General features: G+C 41.4%; 1 protein-coding gene across 1 annotated transcript in view; it reads right to left on the bottom strand.

Moving 5' to 3' along the window:
* The window catches only part of LOC137638804 (probable chitinase 10), a 341653-nt gene that overhangs the window by 152774 nt on the left and 166276 nt on the right, over nt 1–22603 (bottom strand). The window contains exons 14-20 of the mRNA XM_068371185.1: nt 22090–22603; nt 21294–21466; nt 20991–21124; nt 18583–18707; nt 11935–12121; nt 1205–2016; nt 662–834 (exon numbers count right to left, since the gene is read on the bottom strand). The exon at nt 22090–22603 is cut by the window's right edge and continues 301 nt beyond it. Of these exons, the coding sequence (XP_068227286.1) occupies nt 662–834; nt 1205–2016; nt 11935–12121; nt 18583–18707; nt 20991–21124; nt 21294–21466; nt 22090–22603 (2118 nt within the window). The remainder of the gene's footprint in view (nt 1–661; nt 835–1204; nt 2017–11934; nt 12122–18582; nt 18708–20990; nt 21125–21293; nt 21467–22089) is intronic.

Raw genomic sequence — 22603 nt, 5'->3', positions numbered from 1 at the left:
TCATCTAAGGGTGAAAAACGAAAGTGTGTTAATCTCACCAGCTCATTTCCATGTTCCCCCAGATGCTGGGTATATATAGTAGGCCTGCACCTACACAATTTGGTATGATTTTACTTGATTCTATGCTTCTCCAATCATATTTTCAATACAACAGACTAACAAAGATAATGGGTAGCCCTTCACCTGTATTAGGCCGTTATTGCGAGGTTTGTTTCTTCAAGTCTGACAAAAGCCAGAACACATCTAAATATGATAGCCCAAAGTCACTCACCTGTGCTAATGCAATAGTAGAGATATAAATCTTGGACAAGAAAACACTTCATAAAATGGAAACATAACTAGTATTAAGAAAAAACCTCAAAGAAATAAAAAAGGAAAGAGTAAAAAAAAAATACAATTTTATAGATGCTGCATTATATCCACGAAACATTGTAAGCCATACTGTTGTATTCCGTTTACTTAACGTATGAGTACTCCGCGTGAAAATGTATCATCGTTTGCATACCATAAGATGAATAAGATACTGAATAAAAAACTAAGAAAGCCATATTAAAATATCAATAAATATTCAAAATTATCAAACACCTTAAAATACAATGGAGATTTCAATACATGAAAAAATGTGTGATCAAATTTTAAAAAATATTCATGATAAATGTACCTTCCCAGAGGACAATCTCCATTGAAGTCTGCCAAATCAATTGCCCACACCATGGTTCCTCCAAGACCCTCAGACTTGACATACTGAGCTTTGGTACGAACCATATCCACATCATCATAACCGACCCACTGATTTCCACTGTAAGCATAAGGGCCTCTTGCTCCACTGCTGTCCTGAAATTTGGAGGTCGTATTTAGACTAGTGGGTAAGATTCTCTGTAAGCAGAATACATACCACACTAAGCAATTTAAATATATTAGCATTATTTTATTTGCAGCTTTTTCTAGTTATATACTGGATTGTGAGATTGAACACTTTTCTAATTGTCATACAAGTAATCCATAACTTGTACGTCAAACATTTTAACATGGTTAACCGAAAATAATACTTTACAAAATTCATTACCACAAAGTATTCAATTCAAACATTATCTTATACTGTATATAAGTTATCTTGAAGACGTCCTATACAACAGGATTCCAGAAATCATACATTGCATCTGTGAAATGTGATTGAATGGAAATATACAATTGGCGTGCGTACCTTGACAACAGTCCAACCATTGCTGACGTATGTACATATTTCCAGGTAACCAAGGTAACCTACTTCTCCTGTTATGGCACCTGCATTTCCTCCTCCAGAAGCTGGTGCTGGTGGGGTCTTCTGTGAGGTGCTTAAGGTGAAGCTACGTCCATAAAGAGGTACCCCTAAAACAAGTTTCCCAGCAGAAGCACCACTTGCTATCCACTTCTTTACAGTAGAGTCTGCATCTAAATTCCCAGCATCATTATACAGTTTGGAATGGTGGTCTGCATTGCTCTCCCATGAACCATGAAAATCATAAGTCATTAGATGAATATAATCTAAATACTGACTAAGTGTTGGAACATCATATGAAGACATAGCTAATGCTTCAGAGGCTCCCACTGCAGCAGTAAGTAACAACCCTTCTGGTTCAAAAGCTGTTTTCAGTTCTTTCACAAATAGTCCAAAGTTGGCTTTGTCTCCTGAGCTTGGATATTCCCAATCAAGATCTAACCCATCAAATTTATAGTTCTTTAAAAATGGAATCACATGGTTTATGAAGTTCTGTCTGTTAGTTGCAGACGACACAAGAGTTGAATACTTGGACGATTGAGAATCAGTCCACCCTCCAATGGCTAAAGTAGTTTTAATTCCAGGCTTAATGTTCTTTAGGTTAGTGAACTTATTGTAATTATCCAGACCACTTGGCAGGTCTAACCACGAATCATGGGCTTTGATAGTGAGGGAGTTAGCATCCAGAACGGCAAATGCATACACAAGGTGCGTGCACAAATCCAGATCTATGTCTTCCACATTATATTGGCCAGCACCTGCAACAAAATTAAGTCACCAATATGTATTTTACAGTATCAATACATTACAATAACATATTTTTTAAATGTACTGTTTAAGAATTGGAGAAATTTAATACAGAAATGTAAGACTCTATAGATGTGCAGATATTGGTAGTGATCATCAGCTCCTCATTGCCACACAAAAATTAAATTTGAAAACACTCAACAAAAATGTAATAGAATACCTAGGTTTAATCCAACTAAGCTTCTAGAAGATCAGCAGAGAGAAACCTTTGAAATTGAAAGTAGGAATTGATTTGCAGTCATAGAGCCTTCAAGAGATGAAGAGCAGACTATTAATGAAGAACGGTGAAATATTAAGAACATCTATCAGTCAGTTGGTAGGGAAGTTTTGGAATATGCAATTACAAGGAGAAAACCGTGGGATACTAAAAGGAGACAAAGACAGAAATTGATTGTTGAAAGTTTTCGAGGAAGTAATGAAAATTACAAGGTAGAGCATGCTAAGTATTCCAGTATTGATAGTGAAGTCAAAAGAAAAGCCAGGAATAACTGCAGAGAGTATTTAGACAGGATAGAAGATGAGGCTAACAAAGCTATGAATTCAGGGAGCGGCTGTAGTGTAAGAATTGCTCACAGATTTATTAATGAAATCTCTACTGGGGCAAAGAAGAAGAAAGGCAGCGTTGGATGGAGCACTTTAGTGAGGTTATGAATAGGAGATATGAAGGGAATAATTTGATTGATATACCTGAAGCTGATGAAGACCTTGAAGTGCCCATGAATAATTTCAGTGGGTTTGACTTGATGTGCACATGAATGAATTCAGCTTGTTTGAAGTCGAAGCTATCATTAAAAAACTCAAGAGATGGAAAGCCCTTGGATACGATGGAATAACTGCTGAGTGACTCCCGAAATACTGTACTTAGGGTACAAGATTATGCTGTAACGTGAATCGGCAAAACCTGATAAATGGGAGCTAAGATTGTGTTTGAACATGGCAAAAAAAAAAAAAAAAAAAAAACGATCTCACTGATTGCAATAATTACAAAGGCATCACACTTACACCAGTTGTTATGAAAATACAGTACATAGTATGCTCATTCTAAAGAGACTAGCGAGAAAGATTGATAAAAAGCTGAGAGATGAACCAGCAGGATTTAGAAAAGGCAGAAGTTGTACTGACCAAAAATGACAATTTGTCCTAAATTGTATTTTTCATAGCTATACAAACCTGTAATCATTTAATATAGGAATTTGCTTCAGCTCAGCTGAAACAGTCGAAGAGAAAGAAAACCAGGCAGTTGTGCTGATTGGTTGGCCCATCCCCACCGCCAGCTCGCTTTCCTCATTCAAACACTTTAGTCTCAATGTGGAATATGAGAGGGGTGGTAGAGGCGGGCATTTATATTAAATGATTACGGGTTTGTATAGCTAAGAAAAATACAATTTAGGACAAATTGTCATTTGTTCCGACACGATATACAAACCTTGTAATCATTTAATATAAGAGGACTCACTGATTGGTGGGAGGTCTGCAATTGCTGCTTGTATACAGCTAACTGCCCGGATATAGACCTGGTCTCGAAAGAGAGCAGAGGACTAAATCCATTAACCCCTGTCTCTTGACCCAACATCATGAAGGTGGGTCTGAGAGACTGGGAGCACCTGAGAGCGTGAACGTAAAAGACACTCGACCCTAGGGTCACAGTGACTGGATGAACCTCCAAAATCAAAAGGCAAAGGGTTTATACATCCACCGTCTTCCCTGCCTAGCAGAAGATGGGGGGAGAATACCTGTAAACAAACTCTAGCAATCTTACCTGGGAAGACTTGTCTTGATGTAAGGAACTCCAAGGGAGGAGACAGAGAGAAAGGCAGATCACCTGCAGACTGCTTTCACACTGCCAAACATACCATAAAATCCCTGTCCCGGAGGAACTGGAGAGGTCAGACAATAGGTTGAGCCGCTACCACAGGGCCAAGAACAAAGGTGTCCAAGGACTTGTGCGTAAACTCCCTCAAGTAAGGCCGTAAAGGTGGTCTGGCGTTTCCAAACGCAAGCTTCAGCACTTGGCCCACTGCAAGATTTCTCTTGAAAGCGAGTGTGGGGGCAATGCCCATGATCTCGTGAGCTTTAACCCTCGCTGGTGCTTGGACTCTTGAGGAAGTCTCATACGCCTTGCGGATGGTTTCACGGATCCAAAAGGATATCGTGTTTCTCGACACCTCCCTCTCGGCTCTGCCGGTGCTAACGAAGAGTCCTCGACATTCAGGTCCGAGATGACGAGTTTGCTTAAGATAGCGTCGGAGACACCTGATGGGACAGAGAAGCCTCTCACCTGAACCGGCACTCGCCGCATCCGGTAAGGAAAGAATAGTGAAGGCCTCGAACCTGGGATCGTGGATCGCAGGGTTCTGAGTCTTGGCCACAAACTCTGGCACAAAACTCAAGGAGATCTCCTTCCAACCCTCTATGTGAGTGACATTACAAGAGAGGCTGTGTAACTACCTGACTCTCTACGCCGATGCTAAGGCTAGCAGAAAAAACAGTCTTAAAGTTAAGTGCCTGTCTGAGGCACGGCTCAAGGGTTCATACGGAGCACGAGTAAGAGACCCGAGAACTAAGGTGACATCCTACTGGGGAACTCGAAGTTCCCTCGAGGGACACTACTGTTCGAAGCTCTTAATGAGCATAGAAATCCCCAGGGCGTTGGAGATATCTATGCCCTTCAGACGGAACACCATTGCAAGGGCAGACCTGTACCCTTTAATGGCAGAAACTGAAAGGAGCTTATCTCTGCAAAGAAAGACTAGGACTAAAGGCTCCGACCAGAGAGATACCCCTTCCACTACACAATCACAGAAGACCAACCACTTCCCCTGGTAGACTGAGGAGGAGGATCTTCTAAGGTACCCTGACATCTCTCTCACAGCAAGTCACGAAAAGCCTTGCGTTCTGAGGAGATGCTGGATAGTATCCACGGGTGAAGTCTGAGCGACTGCACCGCCTGGTGGTATCTGTTCGACAAGGGTTGCCGAAGGAGATTGAGCCAGTGTGGTAGCTCTCTCGGTGCCTCGACCAGGAGTGACAACAGATCGGGAAATCACTCCATGTGTGGCCATTGTGGAGCAAAGAGAGTCCTCCTGAGTCCTGGAGTTACTAGGAATCCAGTACATCCCAAGGATGTTGCAGTGCGTCCTCGAACGCAGCCGCGGGATCTGGTGCTGGAGAGTAAAACATGGCAAGCTTGGCGTTGTGCCGTGTTGCAAAAAGTCGATGCATGGTTCTCCCCAGAGGTTGAGTACTCAACTCCCGGCCCAAGGGTGAAGAGACCATTCTGCCCGTATTACCTGGTTTCTGCGACTTAGGGCGTCTGCCAGAACATTTCTCTTGCCTGGAATGTACCTGGCTGACAAGGTTACATGTCGACTCAGCCCGCAGAAACACCTGCCTCGTCAACTACAGCAAGGGATGTGATAGCGTGCCCCCTTGCTTGTTGACGTACGCGACCACGGACATGTTGTCGCTCATCAGCACTACCGAGTGCTCTCTCACACGGGCCTGGAAATGAAAGAGTGCTCTCGACTGCCATCATTTCCAGCACGTTGATATGCAGGTGTTTCTTCTCTTCTGACCACACACCTGACACGACCAAGTCGTCCAGGTGTGCACCCCAATCTTCCGTGGACGTGTCTGTGAACAGACGGAACTGAGGTGGAGGAGGGTTTATGAAAATACCCTCTCATGAGGTTCTCCTCGTTCAGCCACCAAAGGAGATACTCCCTTACCTTGTGTTCCATGAGGACCAGACGAGAGGGAGGATCGGTGGCTGCAGACCACTGCTCCTTCAGACACCACTAAAGGGAGCGGAGATGGATCCGCCCGAAAAGGAACGAGCTTCTCCAGCGAGAAGAGGTGACCTAGAAGAGCTTGCCACTGGATTGCTGGAAGTTGTTCCTGCAACAGGAATGGCTGCGCAACTTCTCTGAGTCTGCTAATTCATACGCGAGCTGCTGCCGAGTCGATCAGCATTCCCAGATACTTCACCTTCTGCTTGGGAATGAGGTTCGACTTCTCACAGTTCACCACGATCCCAAGATCGCGACAAACTGCCAGAAGCGAGTCTCGATCCTGAATCAACTGCTCCCGTGGGGGAGCGAGAATCAGCCAGTCATCGAGGTACATCAGTAGGCGGATGCCCCTCGAGTGGGCCCAAGCTGCTACTGTCATGAACACTCGCGTGAACACTTGGGGAGCTGTGCACAGTCCGAAGCACAGGACTTTGAACTGGTACACCATGCCCTGGAAGGTGAATCGGAGGTACTTTCTAGATGACCGATGAACTGGTACTTGAAAGTACACATCCTTGAAGTCTATCGTAAGCATGAAGTTGTACTGCCTGATGGCTAACAGCACAGTGCGAACTGTTAGCATCTTGAACGCAGTTTGCTGAACAAACATGTTCAATGGCGAAAGGTCGATGATTGGTCTCCAAGCTCCTGTTGCCTTCTCAACAAGGAAGACACGACGGTAGAACCCTAGTGACTGATCGTCTACAACTTCTAGCGCATCCTTCTCCAACATTTCCTGGACCTTCACCTTCAAGGCCAGAGCCTTCAGAGATGTTGGAGCGTATGTGTGGAACGCTATTGGAGTGGAGGATAGGGGGGCTGATGAAGCACAAATGGGAGCTTGTACCCTTCACGAAGGGTCAACACTGCCCATTCCTCGGCCCTGAGGTGCTGCCACATCATTCAATGGCGCGATAGGCATCACCCTACCTTCGGCAGCATGGGAAGGGGAAAGCCAATCTCAGCGTTTCCCTTTCCCTAGCTTGCCCCTGTTCTTTTCCTGACGTGGAGGAGCTCCCGAGGGAGGCTGAAAGGTCTGTTTGGTGGTAGAACCCTTCTGAACAGGAGCAGGTCTCGGCTGCACAGGAGCAGCAGGAGCACAACCAGCGGTACCCTTGCTACTTCCCGTGGGCTTGGCCTGACTCGGCCTAGCTGCGGACGGTTTCGCGGGACATGGTGCCTTGAAACTCACACCCTGCGCCTGGTGGATAATGAAGTCCAGCGAGTCGAGGCGCCATTTATCCTGCACGGCCCGAACTTCCTCTGGTGGAAAGAGAGAAGTTGCAGCTCTAATAGGAGTGTTCATGAGTGCCAGGGCCTCTCCTGAACCAATCTGTCTTGTCAAACGAGCGGCTACTGCATCGCGTTTTTTGAGGATCAGATTGGCATACTGGGTACCAAGCTGGTCCAAGAGAAAAGCAACAGCTTTCCCATCAGACAAAGCCAGGTTCCTGTACTGATCCATGTGTTTGGGGGTAGCAATCTTGGTGTCCCGCATGAACACTGTGGCCGTACCACACCAGTGGTCAAGCCCCGAAGCAGCCTTAAGAGAGATGGACTCCATAGTTGAAATCTCAGAGGCTGAGAAGGCCACTCTCTGGGATTTCAAGCTCTCAACTGAGGAACCCCCAGCAAGCGCTCCGACCGCGGGGTCGAGAGGGAGAGGACAAGACACAGAAGACTCTGTGACATAGTACCTCTTCTGTTGCTGGAGTGGTTGAGGGAGAAGCTTGTTCAAACCTTGGCTCCTAAGCGAGTCACCAGGTCCTGCGATCTGGTCACTCACTCGGTCCAATGATCGAGCAGCCTGTCTCACCCGGGTCCCGCTACATCCGTAGGTGTAGGGGAAGCGACATGCTGCACGGGTGATGTCATCCCCCATGAATACCCTCGCTCTGGTCCTAGGACCGAACTAGGCGTGTATTCAGGAGTCAAGGAAGGACCCTGGCAGGGTTCATCCCCGACGGAATGCATCGAGGTTCCCAATGCGACCAAGTGTGTGACTGGTTGCTGCGAGCCCCATGAAGCTCCCGAAGCAGCTCGAGCGCGAGCGGGGTCGCTGGGAATTGCAGCCTTCACACCAAGAGGTGTAGACAGGTTAGTCGCGCAGTGGTGCGCAGGGCCTCACCTGTTAAATGGCCAGAAAGCATGGGGGTTGGCTGCACCTCGCGCGGCTGGTATGCGTGAGAGCTAGCCTGGTCGTGCACGACCGGCCCCCATGTCGCGAGCTGAGCCGCGAGGTGGCTCCATGCCGGGCCCGAGACTCGCGGGTCGAGTGCACGGCTGTCTGGGCCTGCTCCCTGCTCACGCAACATGAGTCGCTGAGTCGGTCCACGTGGCTACCCCGTGGAGGTAGTCGTGCGTACTGCGGATTCTTCATGAGAGACCACAGCTGAGATTTCTCGTGCCGAAGCCAGGACTCTCCTTTCCCCGCTCAAGAGCGGTTTAATTCAAGTCTGAGCAGTAGATCGGGGGCCTGAGGACCCCGTCACCATGCTCTGGGAGACGATACCTACGCCCTCGAGCACGGTTGTAGTGCATGGAGGCTTTGCACGAGATTCGCCGTGAACAATCCCACTAGTGCGGGGAACACGGAAATCTCGCACGTCACCCTCATTCTCCGGAGGAGAAGAGGTGTCTCGGGGTGCCATGTCCCTTTGACTGCGACTGGCCTTCCTGGCCCTCTTAGCTTTCCTCTTTCCCCTGGGGGAGAAGAGTCAGAGTCAGAAGATGAAAACAAAGAGGAGGAGGAGAGAGGAGGAGGAACTAGAAGAGGAATACCGCCCACGCTTCCTCTTCGTGTGCCCCCTCCGAGGTACTGGAACGTTGGTCGACGCAACAGCAGACGGCACTGGACGTGGATAAACAACCTGAGCTATGTCCGTAGGAAGAGCCGTGGTCGGTGAACATGGTGAACCTGAAAAACATATTGTAACAGCAAGAGTTTGGCAGATTTTAATTTTAACTGCTTATCAGCAGGAGATTTGGTATATTTTAATTTTAACTGACTTGCGGGCAAAGCTGTAAAGGGTTTGCAATCAGTCGTTAAAGAAATCTCGGTGATTAAAACCTTACTCTTCCTTGTTTTAACAGGGTATCTGCAATTATTTTACCCTTGGAAAAAGTTTGCATTTTGCCAAGAACAAATGCTTTATCAGGTACATAGTCAACAACAACAGGGGCATCAGTGAACATGGGAGCCGATAAAGTTACAACCCAGGGTTGCCAGGTTTCCTAAGTGAGAAAAGGCCAACTTTTGATCAACTGCAGCTTTAAGAAGTTAAAAAAAGCCAAAGGTATAGCCTTTAAGGCCAACCTTTTATGATATTGCTAAAGGCTAACCATTTTCAAATAAAAAAAGCCAAATTTTATGTCTTTAGTTGAAAAAGGCCAACCTGGCAACCCTGTTACAAACTCAATTACATTCATGTGTTCATCAACAATCATATCATTCAAATGACGTTGTTGAAGCTCGTCCGCCATATTTAAACGGCGTCTTAACAAATTAAAGTCAAGATTACCTGATAATCCGAGAGATGCCCAAAGATCCCCCTTCTTACCAGGTAATGTGTCGTTATCGGTATCAAACGGTCCAACAATCTGTTGGGTGTCTTTCGGGATCGCCAAAATAGCGGGAGCGCTAAATTCACCCGCTTCCTCGGCGAAACCCGAGAAAACCCCGACACGCTGTGAATCCAGGCTTCCCCAAATGGCGGCCAGGATTCACACTATGGCAAGGAGAACCTAGAGAGCAAGTTTTCCCCTGCATGTTGAGCAGAGCGTGTGCGGGTCTACAGAAGGTGACGAAAGCCACCCACCGCAACACCCGCCCCAGCCTCCACAACATCGCATCTTAAAGAGTAACTTTCTCCTTCATAACAATGATACAATTACTAGTACATAAGCACAAGAGAAGGCAAAGGGCTGCACCGTAGAGAGCGGAGAGTAGCACAACCATCCACATTGAGCCGAAGCGAGTGAATGGGGAAAGAGGGCTGGCGGTGGGGGGTGGGGTGGGTGGGGTGGAGCTAAGCTCCGCCCCATACCGCCAGCCATCCAATCAGCACAACTGCCTGGTTTTCTTTCTCTTCGGCTGTTTCAGCTGAGCTGAAGCAAATTCCTATATTAAATGATTACGAGGTTTGAATATCGTGTCGGAACAATTTCATTTTAAGACATTTTGTGCAACAATGTGTAGAATATATAAATCCACTTTTGATAGCATTTGTGGACTATGAAAAGGCCTTAGATAGTGTGCACCGGCCAATTTTGTGGAGTCCTGCGTTATTATCACGTTCTTCTTAAATATGTAAATTTGATTCTGTCCATGAGCGTAGAAAGTGCAAAGTTAATGTTAGTGGAGTCCTATCAAATGAATTTCCAGTGAACATTGGAGTACTCCAGGGGAAGGTATTGTCACCTATGTTGTTTATCCTCCTCATTGATTTTGTAATGTATAGAACAGTTGTGGATGGTGGAGAAGAATTGGACTGGATTGGTAACAGGAATTTAGCTGACATAGAATATGCTGATAACGCAGTCCTTATTAGCAGAACACCACATGAATTGCAAAGCTTGCTTACCAGAATGCATGCAATATCACATGAGGTTGGGGTCAAGATAAATAGAAGAAAGACAAAGATGATGAGAACGGAATATGCAATAATAGAAGATGAAATATCATTGGGAGAAAGAATTGATGAGGTGGAATCATTCAAAGATTTGGGAACTATGATCTCTAATACAGGATCTTTAGAATTTGAGTTTATTGAAAGATTAAAAAAAAGCAAATCAGACAATGGTTAGGTTGAATAAAATTTGGAAATCAAATTTGCATGAAATTACATATAAAAATCAGGCTATATATCAGTTTAGTGAGATTGGTGTTACTGTATGGACATTAGTTGTGGTATGGCAATGAAATAATATCCAACAGATTTTGTAGATTTGAGAACAAAGCCCTCAGAATAATATTGGAAGTTAAATGGCAGGATGAGATTAGAAATGAAACTACAAGAAAGTTAACTCGAGTGCCATAAGTGGACTTTCAACTGGGCCCAAGGCCTGGTACTAGGCTGAGGACTATGAAGTGTGAAGTCAGAGATGATGAATGTAGAAGTATAGACTTAAAAGCTCAAGATACAGACGACTGTCGAAATCTAACCGAGGCCCTTTGTGTCAATAGGTGTAGAAGGAGATGATGATGATAAATGCAAATAAAGTACCATTTTTATGTTTAGTAAGTGCAATCCTTATATTTGTTACAGGGAACAGGGATGGATAGACTTACGAACATACTGTACAGGTGGATGTTTTATTTAGTACAGTACAATCTATCTTATGTTATCTCTGATTTTGTTTGATAATCACAAAAAGACTAAACTAAAACTATCACTAAAGTTCTATTCTGCCACAACGTCTCAATAAAGCAAGATGTACACACAGGTTCTTGGGCAGGCTCCTCCACTTGTCTCATTAGGTATGATTAATGTAAACGTGATTGAGCACTGCAAACACTTCATAGAAGCTCTGTCAGACTATAAAGGGAGGATTTCTTAACCTGCACTTCTGCCTGTCCAGAAGGAGAAAGGTAAAGAAGAAATAGAACAAGATGCAATGGTTAAGGAAGATGTGAAGGAAGGAGCACTCTTCCTAATCCCCCTTCCTCAAACTACTCCTCCTATCCTCGGCTAAGACTGACAAAGGATATCTTCTAAGAAGGATTACACACATATCCAATAATTTCTGAATATACTTACATAGGTAATGGAAATACTAAACTAGAGAATAACAGTCTGAAGAGAAATATATGTTCTAAGATATCCAATCAGAATCATCTCTCCATCAATGACTTAAACTTGAAGTCGCACATTAAGTTAATACATGAATACTGAAAGATAAAAGGACTAGTGGCTAAAACATTTATTTGAGGGATTGTGGTATGAATACTGTAGAGTCATAATTATTGACTGAGATGTGAACTAACTATATGTAAGTAAAGGGTTTGATGTGACACATACAGTATAAAGTATGTCTTAAACTGTTAAACCAATGCATAATTAAGCAATTTTAACTTACCTTTTCTATAATAAGCCCAGTTTGAGTAATAACACACAATAACAAAGTCCTCAGTATTGGCACACCCCTCATCAGTTGTACTTTGAGGCTCTTGGGTAATAGGGTTCTCTGTCACAGGGCCATTCGTTGGCTCTATTGTAGCCACAGGATTAATTACACATTCAACATTTTGCTCCCAGTCACATACCTTGAAAAATAAAATAAAAAGACAAATCATACATTTTTACAAAGCAATGATGTACCATAGGTTAATTGAAATCATTTCCATGAAGCTTCTACAAAATAACAGGTTTTAAAAGTAATTCATATTTTTCCTTTCAAAACAAACCTGAGTCCTTTAAAAAAAAGGAATGCCTTCAGTGACTGGAACACGCATTGAATTTAATAATGATACAGTTGAGGACAGGTGGTAATCACAGGCAAGTAGCCCTGCCCAATTCCCTATCTAAAGATTAACTTTTGACCTTTGGATCAGGATTGGGAGGGGTGGTTGAGATAAAAAGTTTAATTTTAAAGGACTTAAATTTTATAGCTGGAAGAAATGCTGTACAACTTGCTTTAAAACTTATTTGTTCCTACATATAAACAATCTCTTCATCCTCTAAAATTGGGGGGACTCACTAATTTGTGGGAGGAAGCTCTCCTAGAACTGAATTGGTTCGGTTTTATTCCTGCCTGGAATATGACAGTCTCAATAATCCCATACAGGAGTGAGAAAGATTACACTAACAACTTCCTATCAGCCTATCATTGAATGAATAGGCTGCTAGGGGCTGGTTCTGTACCTAATGCTGAAATGAAGGAATCTTTCTACCCAGTGGGGGAGATATAGTTTGGAATGAAATACTTGGTCTATGATTATCATTGTATTAAGGGAGGATGGAGAACTCCTCCAAATCTAATCTGATGGGAATAGTGCTCAGAATTCTAGCTAACTTGCTTCAATGTCAGTTCTACCATGTAACTGTATGTCTGCTTTATACCCAAGTGATGGAAAGGAAGGAGGAGCAGATGAGCCAGTCATTCTACCTTTCACCCAAACTTATATAGACACATTACCATAGACAAGATGCTTTCTGTCCTATCTGGGAGCAAGCCTGGCCACACAACTAGTTGATTAGTCACCAAAGGGCCAAGAACAAAAGTGTTAAAGGATTTAAAGATATATTTCCTTAAACAGAAAAGGGGGACGATTGTTTGACACTTCAAAACTCCTGTTTTCATAACCTAGCTGAGTAATAGATTCTTTAGGAAAACCAATGTGGGACAAATACTCGGCTTCATGACCTCTAGTTCGTGCTGGTAACTAGATCCCCTCAATAGTCTTGGCTTATGCTTTTTATTATCACATGAAACCAGATAAGATAACATGTTCTTTGATACCTTCTTCTTAGTCCTTCTAGAGCGAAAAAAAAAATACAAGCCTCTCTTCTCGATTACAGCACAATGTTTTACGAAGCAAATGAAGAAAGAAATTCTTGAACCTGGGGTCAGTCGTGGATGGGCTTTGGGTTTTGACCATAAATTCAGGCACTAAACTAAAAGAGACATACTTCCAACCCTCAGTCATTACATTCCATGTAACTCGTCTAATTTCTTCTATAATACTAAGGTTAGAAAACAAACTGTCTAGAGGGTTAGTCTCTGTCTGACTACTTTCTCAAAGGCTCATAAGGTGTAACCATAAGTGAAATGAGAACGCGGGTCATGTCACCATCAAAAGGGAGTGTGGTAAAAGAGTTTGCCCATTGCTTGAAACTCCTCACAAACATTGCTTATAAAATCCAAGGAGGAGAAACCTACACCCTTCAGTCAGATGACCAGGTTCAAAGCTCAAGGGTAGCCTTTCATAATAGTGGTAAGATAGACAAGAAGCCTATGATCTGGGATAGAGATGCTCGGACCGGAGAAGTACCCCTTCTACGACAAAAATGACACAAATGGCCCACTTTCCCAGACAGGCAGCTGCAGAGGACCATCACCCACACCCAGACATATTCAAAGCAGTCACTCCCAATAAGTCTTACGCTTGAAGGGGATGTGGGATAGACTCCAACTGTAAATTCCCTTTCATGGAATGGTAGTACCTCTAGAAGTACGGCTAAATAAAAAGTGTTGCATGGGAGTAATTCCCAAGGAACTTCTGCTAAATGTGCAAACAGATAGGGATACCATTCAACTTAAGGCCATTAAGGAGCCCTCAAGGTCTTCCTCATACTTGACATGATCAACACTCAATAGATCTAACAGTAAATCAGACTGAGCAGGGAAAAGATGCAAATGTCCAGATTATGCCATGGATGTTGGAAAGAGTCCTCAAACTTTGCGCATGGGTCTGAACAATGGAGAAAGAACACAAGTAAATTCCTGTTAGGTGTGGGGTGATCAGATCGATTCCTGATGAGTCCCATAAGGCAAGAAGCTTTTCTGCTAAGCAAAGATGTAGGAACAATTCTGATCATAAAACCTGACCCTTATAACTGAGTATGTCTGCTAGTAAATTTCTCTTGCCCAGAATGTATATGGTTGACAGATTTACTGTGTGGTATGCCACCCACATTTTTATCTCCTTTGTCAGCTTGCTAAGAGGGAGAAAAACCATGCTTGTCAACATAATCTTCTGCTAAGGAGGTATTATTCCTCATCAACATTATCAAGTACTTAATCAATGATTCTTGAAATACTTGCAGCACTAGAAATGCTGCTTTCATCTCCAATACGTTTATGTGCAGATGCTTTTCTTCTCCTCATCACACACCAGATTTATCTGAAAACAGATGCATGGCCAGAGAAAGATAGGGCATTGAGTGGGGCTCCCTTTATAATGTTTTCTTCATTCAGTCACTAGATTAGATCACCATGTATTTCCTTTCCTACTGGATCAGGATGGATCAGGGGATCCCTGGGGGCCATCCACTGATCCTTTAAACAAAACTAAAGATATTTATAGTGTCCACGCCTGTGAGAAACAAACTTCTTCCACGAGGGAAAATGACCAAAAAGACTGCCAATCAAGCTAGAAATACTGTCTTGGACAGAAGTATTTACACCATCTCTCTGAGTTTGCTGATGATAACGTCTAAATCATATGCTATTGCTGCTTCCTTGTCTATCAGCATGCCAAGATACTTCAAGCTCTGCTTCGGTGTAAGATCCAACTTTTCCCAGTTTATCACAATACCGCACTCAGATTATGACAAAAAGGAGAGCAGACAATCTCAATCTTTATGGAATAGGTAACGATCACACAATCGTCAATATGCATCATTACACATATCCCGTGCAATGTGGCCAAAACTGACCCCCATCAAGAGCAATTGAGTGAACACCTGGATCTTGATGTGATACACTGCTTCCTTGAGGAAGAAGCACGTGTACTTACGAGAGGATTGATGAATGAGTGATTGGAAATACTCATCCTTGAGTTCCACTGAAAGCATAAAGTTTCCTTTGCTGATGGAAACCATTTGAGTTTGTGTTTTTTTCCATTCTGATAATAGTTTTTTGAACTAACTGGTTAAAGGGGAAGAGGTCGATGAGCAGTCTCTAGGCCCCAGTTGACTTCTTAACCAGGAGGAGTCAACTGTTAGAAGCAGAGAGAGGCATCTCGATAAAAATTAGAATGCATTTTTCTCCAAAATCTCTACCACATCTGCCAACAAGGCTACAGCTTTTGGAGATATTAGAGGATAGTTAGAAAACACTCAGTAAGACAAGATAGTGAGGTCAGCAGTCCAGAAAAAGTAGTAAGTAACTGTCCTGAAGGGCACTCACTAGCCAAGGCTCACCCATGTGTCACTGCCAAATTGTCCAATTATATAACAGGCCTCTTGCAGCAATACGAGAGGGGGAGTGCTAACTTCAGTGTCCCCCTATTCTCTCTTCCTACCTTCATGAACTGGCTAGGATGGGGCCTCAAAAAGGGCAGTGCATAGATTTAACCCCTTCCAGTGGAAAAAGCAGCATGTGGTCCTCATCAGGGTCTACAGAAAATTGCCATACACAAAGGTTTAACCACAGACACTTCGAGGGCCCTTGAAGGCTGTTGGGTAGAGAATAAGGAAGTCCTACAAAGCAGTTCTCCATTCCTCTACCTCTGCATGAATATGTATCTTTGACAAGCATGGTACTCCAGCACCAATGTGTTCTGTAGTGAAAGTACCACCCATGGACATACCTGTTTTGAGAACGGCACACCGCAATCTTCCTCCTCTTCAAAATCCAAGTGACCCACTAGTTTGCTGACTGGTAAGTTTAAAATGTTACCGGTACCACTCAATGCAGATATGAAAGAGACACTGTGTACCTTTCCCTCTAATTGTAGTGGGACAAGCTGTGGCTCTGTGCTCATGTGCATGGGGCATTATCTGTCACCCACAAACCCTTAGCTATGGGCTGTAAGTTTTTCCTCAGGAGAAGGTATCTTCTCAATCTAGTGTACCTAATGACCCATAAAAGGGTTACCAAAATCCATATAAAAAGGATGATGGAAGTTGCCTATTCTTCTTGCACATCAAGTTGTTCAGTCTGGACCACCTGCCTCTCCTGAGTCCCATGTCATCAGCAGGGGTACCCCTACCCCTGCTATGACATGGGACTCAGGAGAGGCAGGTGGTCCAGACACTTGTGTAGTCAGGAGTCATTCAGCTATGTCAAAAGTGACGTGAGATCATCAAGAGCCCTACGTGACTTCTTACAATTGGCTTCTTTCTTCATCTTCTTCTTCTTGAGAGAGAGAGAGAGAGAGAGAGAGAGAGAGAGAGAGAGAGAGAGAGAGAGAGAGAGAGAGAGAGAGAGAGAGAGAGAGAGAGAGGAGGAACAGCCAGAAGAGCTTATTTCTCATACCAACTTTCTTTCTAGGGTCTGCAAACAGAGGAGTTAAGGTCTCAGTGACCTTTGACAATGATGCCTTCCCACAAGTGTAACCACAGAATTGCTCCAATATGAACCACAACACATGGAGCCACTATCACAGGGAAAGCAGAAGGCACTGAAACTGGCACTGGTAACAGACACTGGCCTCTGACAAGCCGTCACAGGAGCTTGGGTTCCTGACACAAGGATTACAGGAGCCACGGGCCTGGGTTCACAGGAGGGGAGACGGAAACAGAGGTGACAAATACAAGGTTGATAGGTACAAGGGAGACTAAAACCGGGGTTATGGGTACAAGGTTGAAAAGTACAGGGGAGACGGAAATAGGTGATGGAGACAGGGTTGATAGGTACAGGGGTGACAGATACAGAAGTGACAGACAAAGGGGTAACTCTCACAGGTGCAACACAACTAGGAGATACATTCTTCATAAAGCCTTTGAACACTGGTTTCATTGGCACTGGGGCAACATATATACATAGGATACCGTTTTGTGCCCTACAAATACTGACTTTCTTGGCATTGGGGTCCCTTGTAAAGAGACGAGCATTAAGGACACCACCTTTGGCTTCAGTGCCTCCTCTGGCCTTATGCTCACTGGTTAATTTGGGGTCACCACTGGAATCACTGGTACCGGAGTCACTACTGGTTTCACTGGCAAGGGGATCACCACTGGGTTTACAGGCACTGCAAAGATCTGGGGCAAAGCAGCCTTGGCTACAAGCTTCACCAAGAAAGATATGGAGGGCCTGTTCCAGCTATGCTGAAGACATTCTCTAATTTGCAGAACGAATGATTTTTATACACATGGTAACATATACATAAGACCCATATATATATTTATATATATATATATATATATATATATATATATATATATACATATATATATATATATATATATATATATATATATATATATATATATATATATATATATATATATACATACATACAAATATGTATCTATCTATCTATCTATCTATCTATCTATCTATATATATATATATATATATATATATATATATATATATATATATATATACAGTATATTATATATATATATATATATATATATATATATATATATTCAAATAAGCCATATATATTTTTGATATATTAATGTCTGGATTCTCTTAACGACCTCGGGTTCAGAGCCCCAGGCGAAATCACACAAAGACAAGAGCTTGGCTGCGGCCGGGAATCGAACCCTGGTTGGCAAGCTTATATAGACAGTGACTAACCCACGTGGCCAAGTGGGTTAGTCACTGTCTATATAAGCTTGCCGACCAGGGTTCGATTCCCGGCCGGAGCCAAGCTCTTGTCTTTGTGTGATTTCGCCTGGGGCTCTGATCCCGAGGTCGTTAAGAGAATCCAGACATTAATATATCAAAAATATATATGGCTTATTTGAATATGAAAAACACGTAAAAATGTGCAAAATTTATCACATATATATATATATATATATAATATATATATATATATATATATATATATATATATATATATATATATATACTCTGCACAATAGCTTTCATTTTAACTTACTCAAATAATATCCATTAAATGAAATAAAGTATTGTAAATGTATATCCTAAACTACTAAAATAAAATAAATAAAATCTGAACTTCAAGTAGGCTAAAAGAAAATCAAAGAAATCTGAGGAACTTTCATTCAAAATCATAAATATAGTGCATATTGACATACAATATTCTTAATGCTAACTAGAAAAAATAAAAATCACAATATCATGGCACCCTCAAAGACATACCAGTAACTCTTGACTCCAAAGTGTGCCTTCAGCACAGGTATAGTGATTGAAACCCCCTGGGTAGCACTGGTAATATTTCTGACAGTCACAGGGATCGGCCCAAAGTCCATCAATAGTACAAACAACTGCAAATATAGTGGAATGGAAAACAATGTTGTACAAAAATACACCACAAACTGAAAAATGCTACACACAATACTTAAGAGAGTTGAAAAATATATGTTATATAGTGTTACTGAAATGGTGACCAGGAGCACAGTAATATTGATAAATTGTTACAGCTTCATAGGAAATTGGAAAAAAATGCTCTAACTTCGATCACTATTATCAATGGATAATTGAAAAGCGATATTAACGATAACAAGAAATAAAGAGATGTTTCATGAAGCCTAAGACAATACACAAATACAATGACAAAAATAAATAAAATATGTAACCTAATAGTGTAAAAAAAAGTTATGTCTAGAACCATACTTTTTATTCTTGTCTTTACCTATATATCACCCTTCTTACTATGGAAATTTTTTCAAAACAATTAGTATAAATATATTATGCTTTTATATCCCACTCAATTTCAACATTAAATGTAACATCCACAAACAACGTCTAACAAAAATAAGTCCATCATATATTACAACCATTATTTCAATATGTCCTCCTCTCTACAAAATGTTTAAAGAGATCCTATTGGCTTCCAATTTTTTCATATGTAGAGCCAATATTATTTTCTCCTTTTACCACCAATGACACATACTCAATACAGTACATCAATATACATGTAACCATACATTCTGTTCTTATACAATATAATTGTGCAGCATTATCTATTGCTTCATCTTCTTGGCTTTCACCTGCAACTGCAGTACGGTATCTACATTTCTCTTTGCCTCCCTTTTAAAGGTTTTCGCAAATTCTGTCTTCTTTAGCAGCTGGTGAATGAATGAAAGGCAGCCTCTGTGACACTCTTCGCTGATCAGTGAAGAAGCCAAGAAGCATATGGGTGAAAAAACTGAGAATGTTGATGTTTGGTAGTAAGTTAAGATATAAGGATAAATGTATTTGCAAAGGAAATGCAATACATGAATCTAGCTGGGAGTAACAGATGGAGATGAGGAGAAAGAAATACACAAGTGAAAAATTTGACACATACTGAGTGGGACATACTACCTCGTAGCCGTAATAATAATACTCTATGCACCAGCATAGTTTGTGAAAAAAAGGATATATTTCATTGGTGGACTCAAGAGCTTAAAAGATACATCGCACTGTTTACCTTTTAAAAGCATTGCCCATAATACAATTTGTATTCACTTGATTGGGAAGCATATTGGCCAGCCTAATAAAGATTATCACATTGCAGTAATGAATAATGACTGTAAGTTTTGGTGTGCAGTGCAACAGTGACCTTTGCAGTCATGTAATAAATTCAGTATAGAATAAATTAGATAAATAGAATAGGACTTTTATTGATTGTTCTGTAAATTTGTATGATTGTGAGTAGGTGTATAAATAGTAAGAATATCATAAATCAATTAAATATAGTTTTCCATTCTGGTTAATGGATTATGGCAAATCCCCTACATAGTTATAAAATGTAGTTACAATGAAAGAATGACAGAAAGATTAGCTACATAAGAAGATATGAACATCCATACTTCTGTTTTTTAACAAAATTGAGGATGGCAGGATTTGAGAACAATGAATGACTTTGAAAGTACGAAAGTAGACAAGAAAACAGACCAGGAAAGTGCTGCTTCAAATGAGAGCAAGAGATGTTTGATTGAAATCCAGCAACATCCAAGGAGATAAAAATAAGCGGTGTGTTTTGAATAAAGGGGTACATAGGTTTCTGTGATAAACAGGTAGTTTATATTCATATAAATAAGAAAAAAAAAATTGAAACCAAGAAGAGATAACTACGATACTGAAACTTAAAACCTTATTAAAAACTTTGGTTTCGTATACCTTCCAAAGCTCAAAGAATGCTTTTCTTTCATTTCATTGTCATATACTGTACTACTTTCAATAGTAGCATATCGGATAATTCTTGCATTTCTTGAATACAAATCTCTATTCCTAATCAAGGCACAAAATCAAACATCACTTTTCTTTGTAACGATAAAGAAATCTAAACAAAAACATCATATCAATAAGACCCTATTAATATGTCCGGCTCATTTATTGATACGTAACCTCCGAGCATATCAAATTTTCTATTACTTACATTAATTACTCATCCCCTCCCAAACACAAACAAATCCCATATTCATGTGTATTCCACAAAATGAGAAAGTACTGACGAGAAATACTTCCTTGGAGAATTTTTTATACTACACCTGATAGATGATTACTTTAAAGTACAAGGGTCTGAGATCTTTAGCAAAACTAAAACTTATAACAGCACATACATTGTGAACTGCATGACGGCTGAAGAGTATTGGGCTGCTCTGTGGCAACTGGTCCCTGCGTAACTGGACTTTCTGTAGTTCCACAATTTGTTGAGGTCTGTAGTTCGGATGTCATTGCTTTCATTAAAGGATAACTGGAATGGGAAAATTTACGTATCAAATTCTAGACTTCAAAAACATACTTTTGAACTTTCAAATTATTCACAGTAGTCTTGAGATTGATATCAGTGAAAATGAATGCACTTATAAATGAGGCATGAAAAAAAAAAAGAATATTAAAACCATTATTAGTAAAACACAGACCTTCCAAGTGAACAAACTCCATCGAAGTCTGTCAAATCAATAGCCCAAACCATGGTTCCTCCAAGGCCCCCAGACTTAACATACTGAGCTTTGATACGAACCATATCCACATCGTCATAACCGACCCACTGATTCCCACTGTAAGCATATGGACCTCTTGCTCCAGTGCTGTCCTGAAATTTGGAAATCACATACAGCATGGAGTTTTGGCTAAAATACCTTGTAAACAAAGTGCATCCAATATTAAAAAATAAGAATAAATTAATACTATCTCTCCAGCTCTTTCACATTTGGTAATGAAAAGCTAAAAGCGCATTGTTAATTATTTCTAGTATATATTGTCCTTCATTACTTCAATATCATATATGGCAAAGTTACCTGAAAATAATTATTTCAAAACAAACCAACACAAAATATGGTATTCATGAATTATTTATAAGCAGCTTACTTTCTACCATTAGTTTTTTTTAGATGTAAAAAAGTTAAAATTTTTTCTTAAAACCGTTAATATGAAACAGTCTATGGAAAGCCCAATTTTATATCTCTTGGGATGTATTCTTAGCTATGGAAACTGGCAATACAGTTAACATATGTCAAGACCTCACAAAACCGTAACAATTCGGGTTTCTAATTATACATAAAATCAATAACTAAATGAGAACTAACTTGCAATTATTTTATATATTTTTTGTGGAGTATCTTGTAAATATCCTACATAATACTATACAGGTAGGATTTGCAAAATCAATATGTATTTCTAAAGCACGAAAAGGTGTTGAATCCCAAACTAACCTACCTTGACAACAGTCCAGCCATTGCTGATGTATGAACATATTTCCAGGTAACCAAGGTAACCTACTTCTCCTGTTATGGCACCTGCATTTCCTCCTCCAGAAGCTGGTGCTGGTGGGGTCTTCTGTGAGGTGCTTAAGGTGAAGCTACGTCCATAAAGAGGTACCCCTAAAACAAGTTTCCCAGCAGAAGCACCACTTGCTATCCACTTCTTTACAGTAGAGTCTGCATCAAAATTCCCAGCATCATTATACAGTTTGGAATGGTGGTCTGCATTGCTCTCCCATGAACCATGAAAATCATAAGTCATCAGATGAATATAATCTAAATACTGACTAAGTGTTGGAACATCATATGAAGACATAGCTAATGCTTCAGAGGCTCCCACTGCAGCAGTAAGTAACAATCCTTCTGGTTCAAAAGCTGTTTTCAGTTCTTTCACAAACAGTCCAAAGTTGGCTTTGTCTCCTGAGCTTGGATATTCCCAATCAAGATCTAACCCATCAAATTTATAGTTC

Source organism: Palaemon carinicauda, chromosome 3 (genome assembly GCF_036898095.1).
Source record: "Palaemon carinicauda isolate YSFRI2023 chromosome 3, ASM3689809v2, whole genome shotgun sequence".
In the NCBI taxonomy this organism is placed as follows: Eukaryota; Metazoa; Arthropoda; class Malacostraca; order Decapoda; family Palaemonidae; genus Palaemon; species Palaemon carinicauda.
Note: the sequence above shows the minus strand (reverse complement) of the source record. Positions and strands in the feature narration are given on the sequence as shown.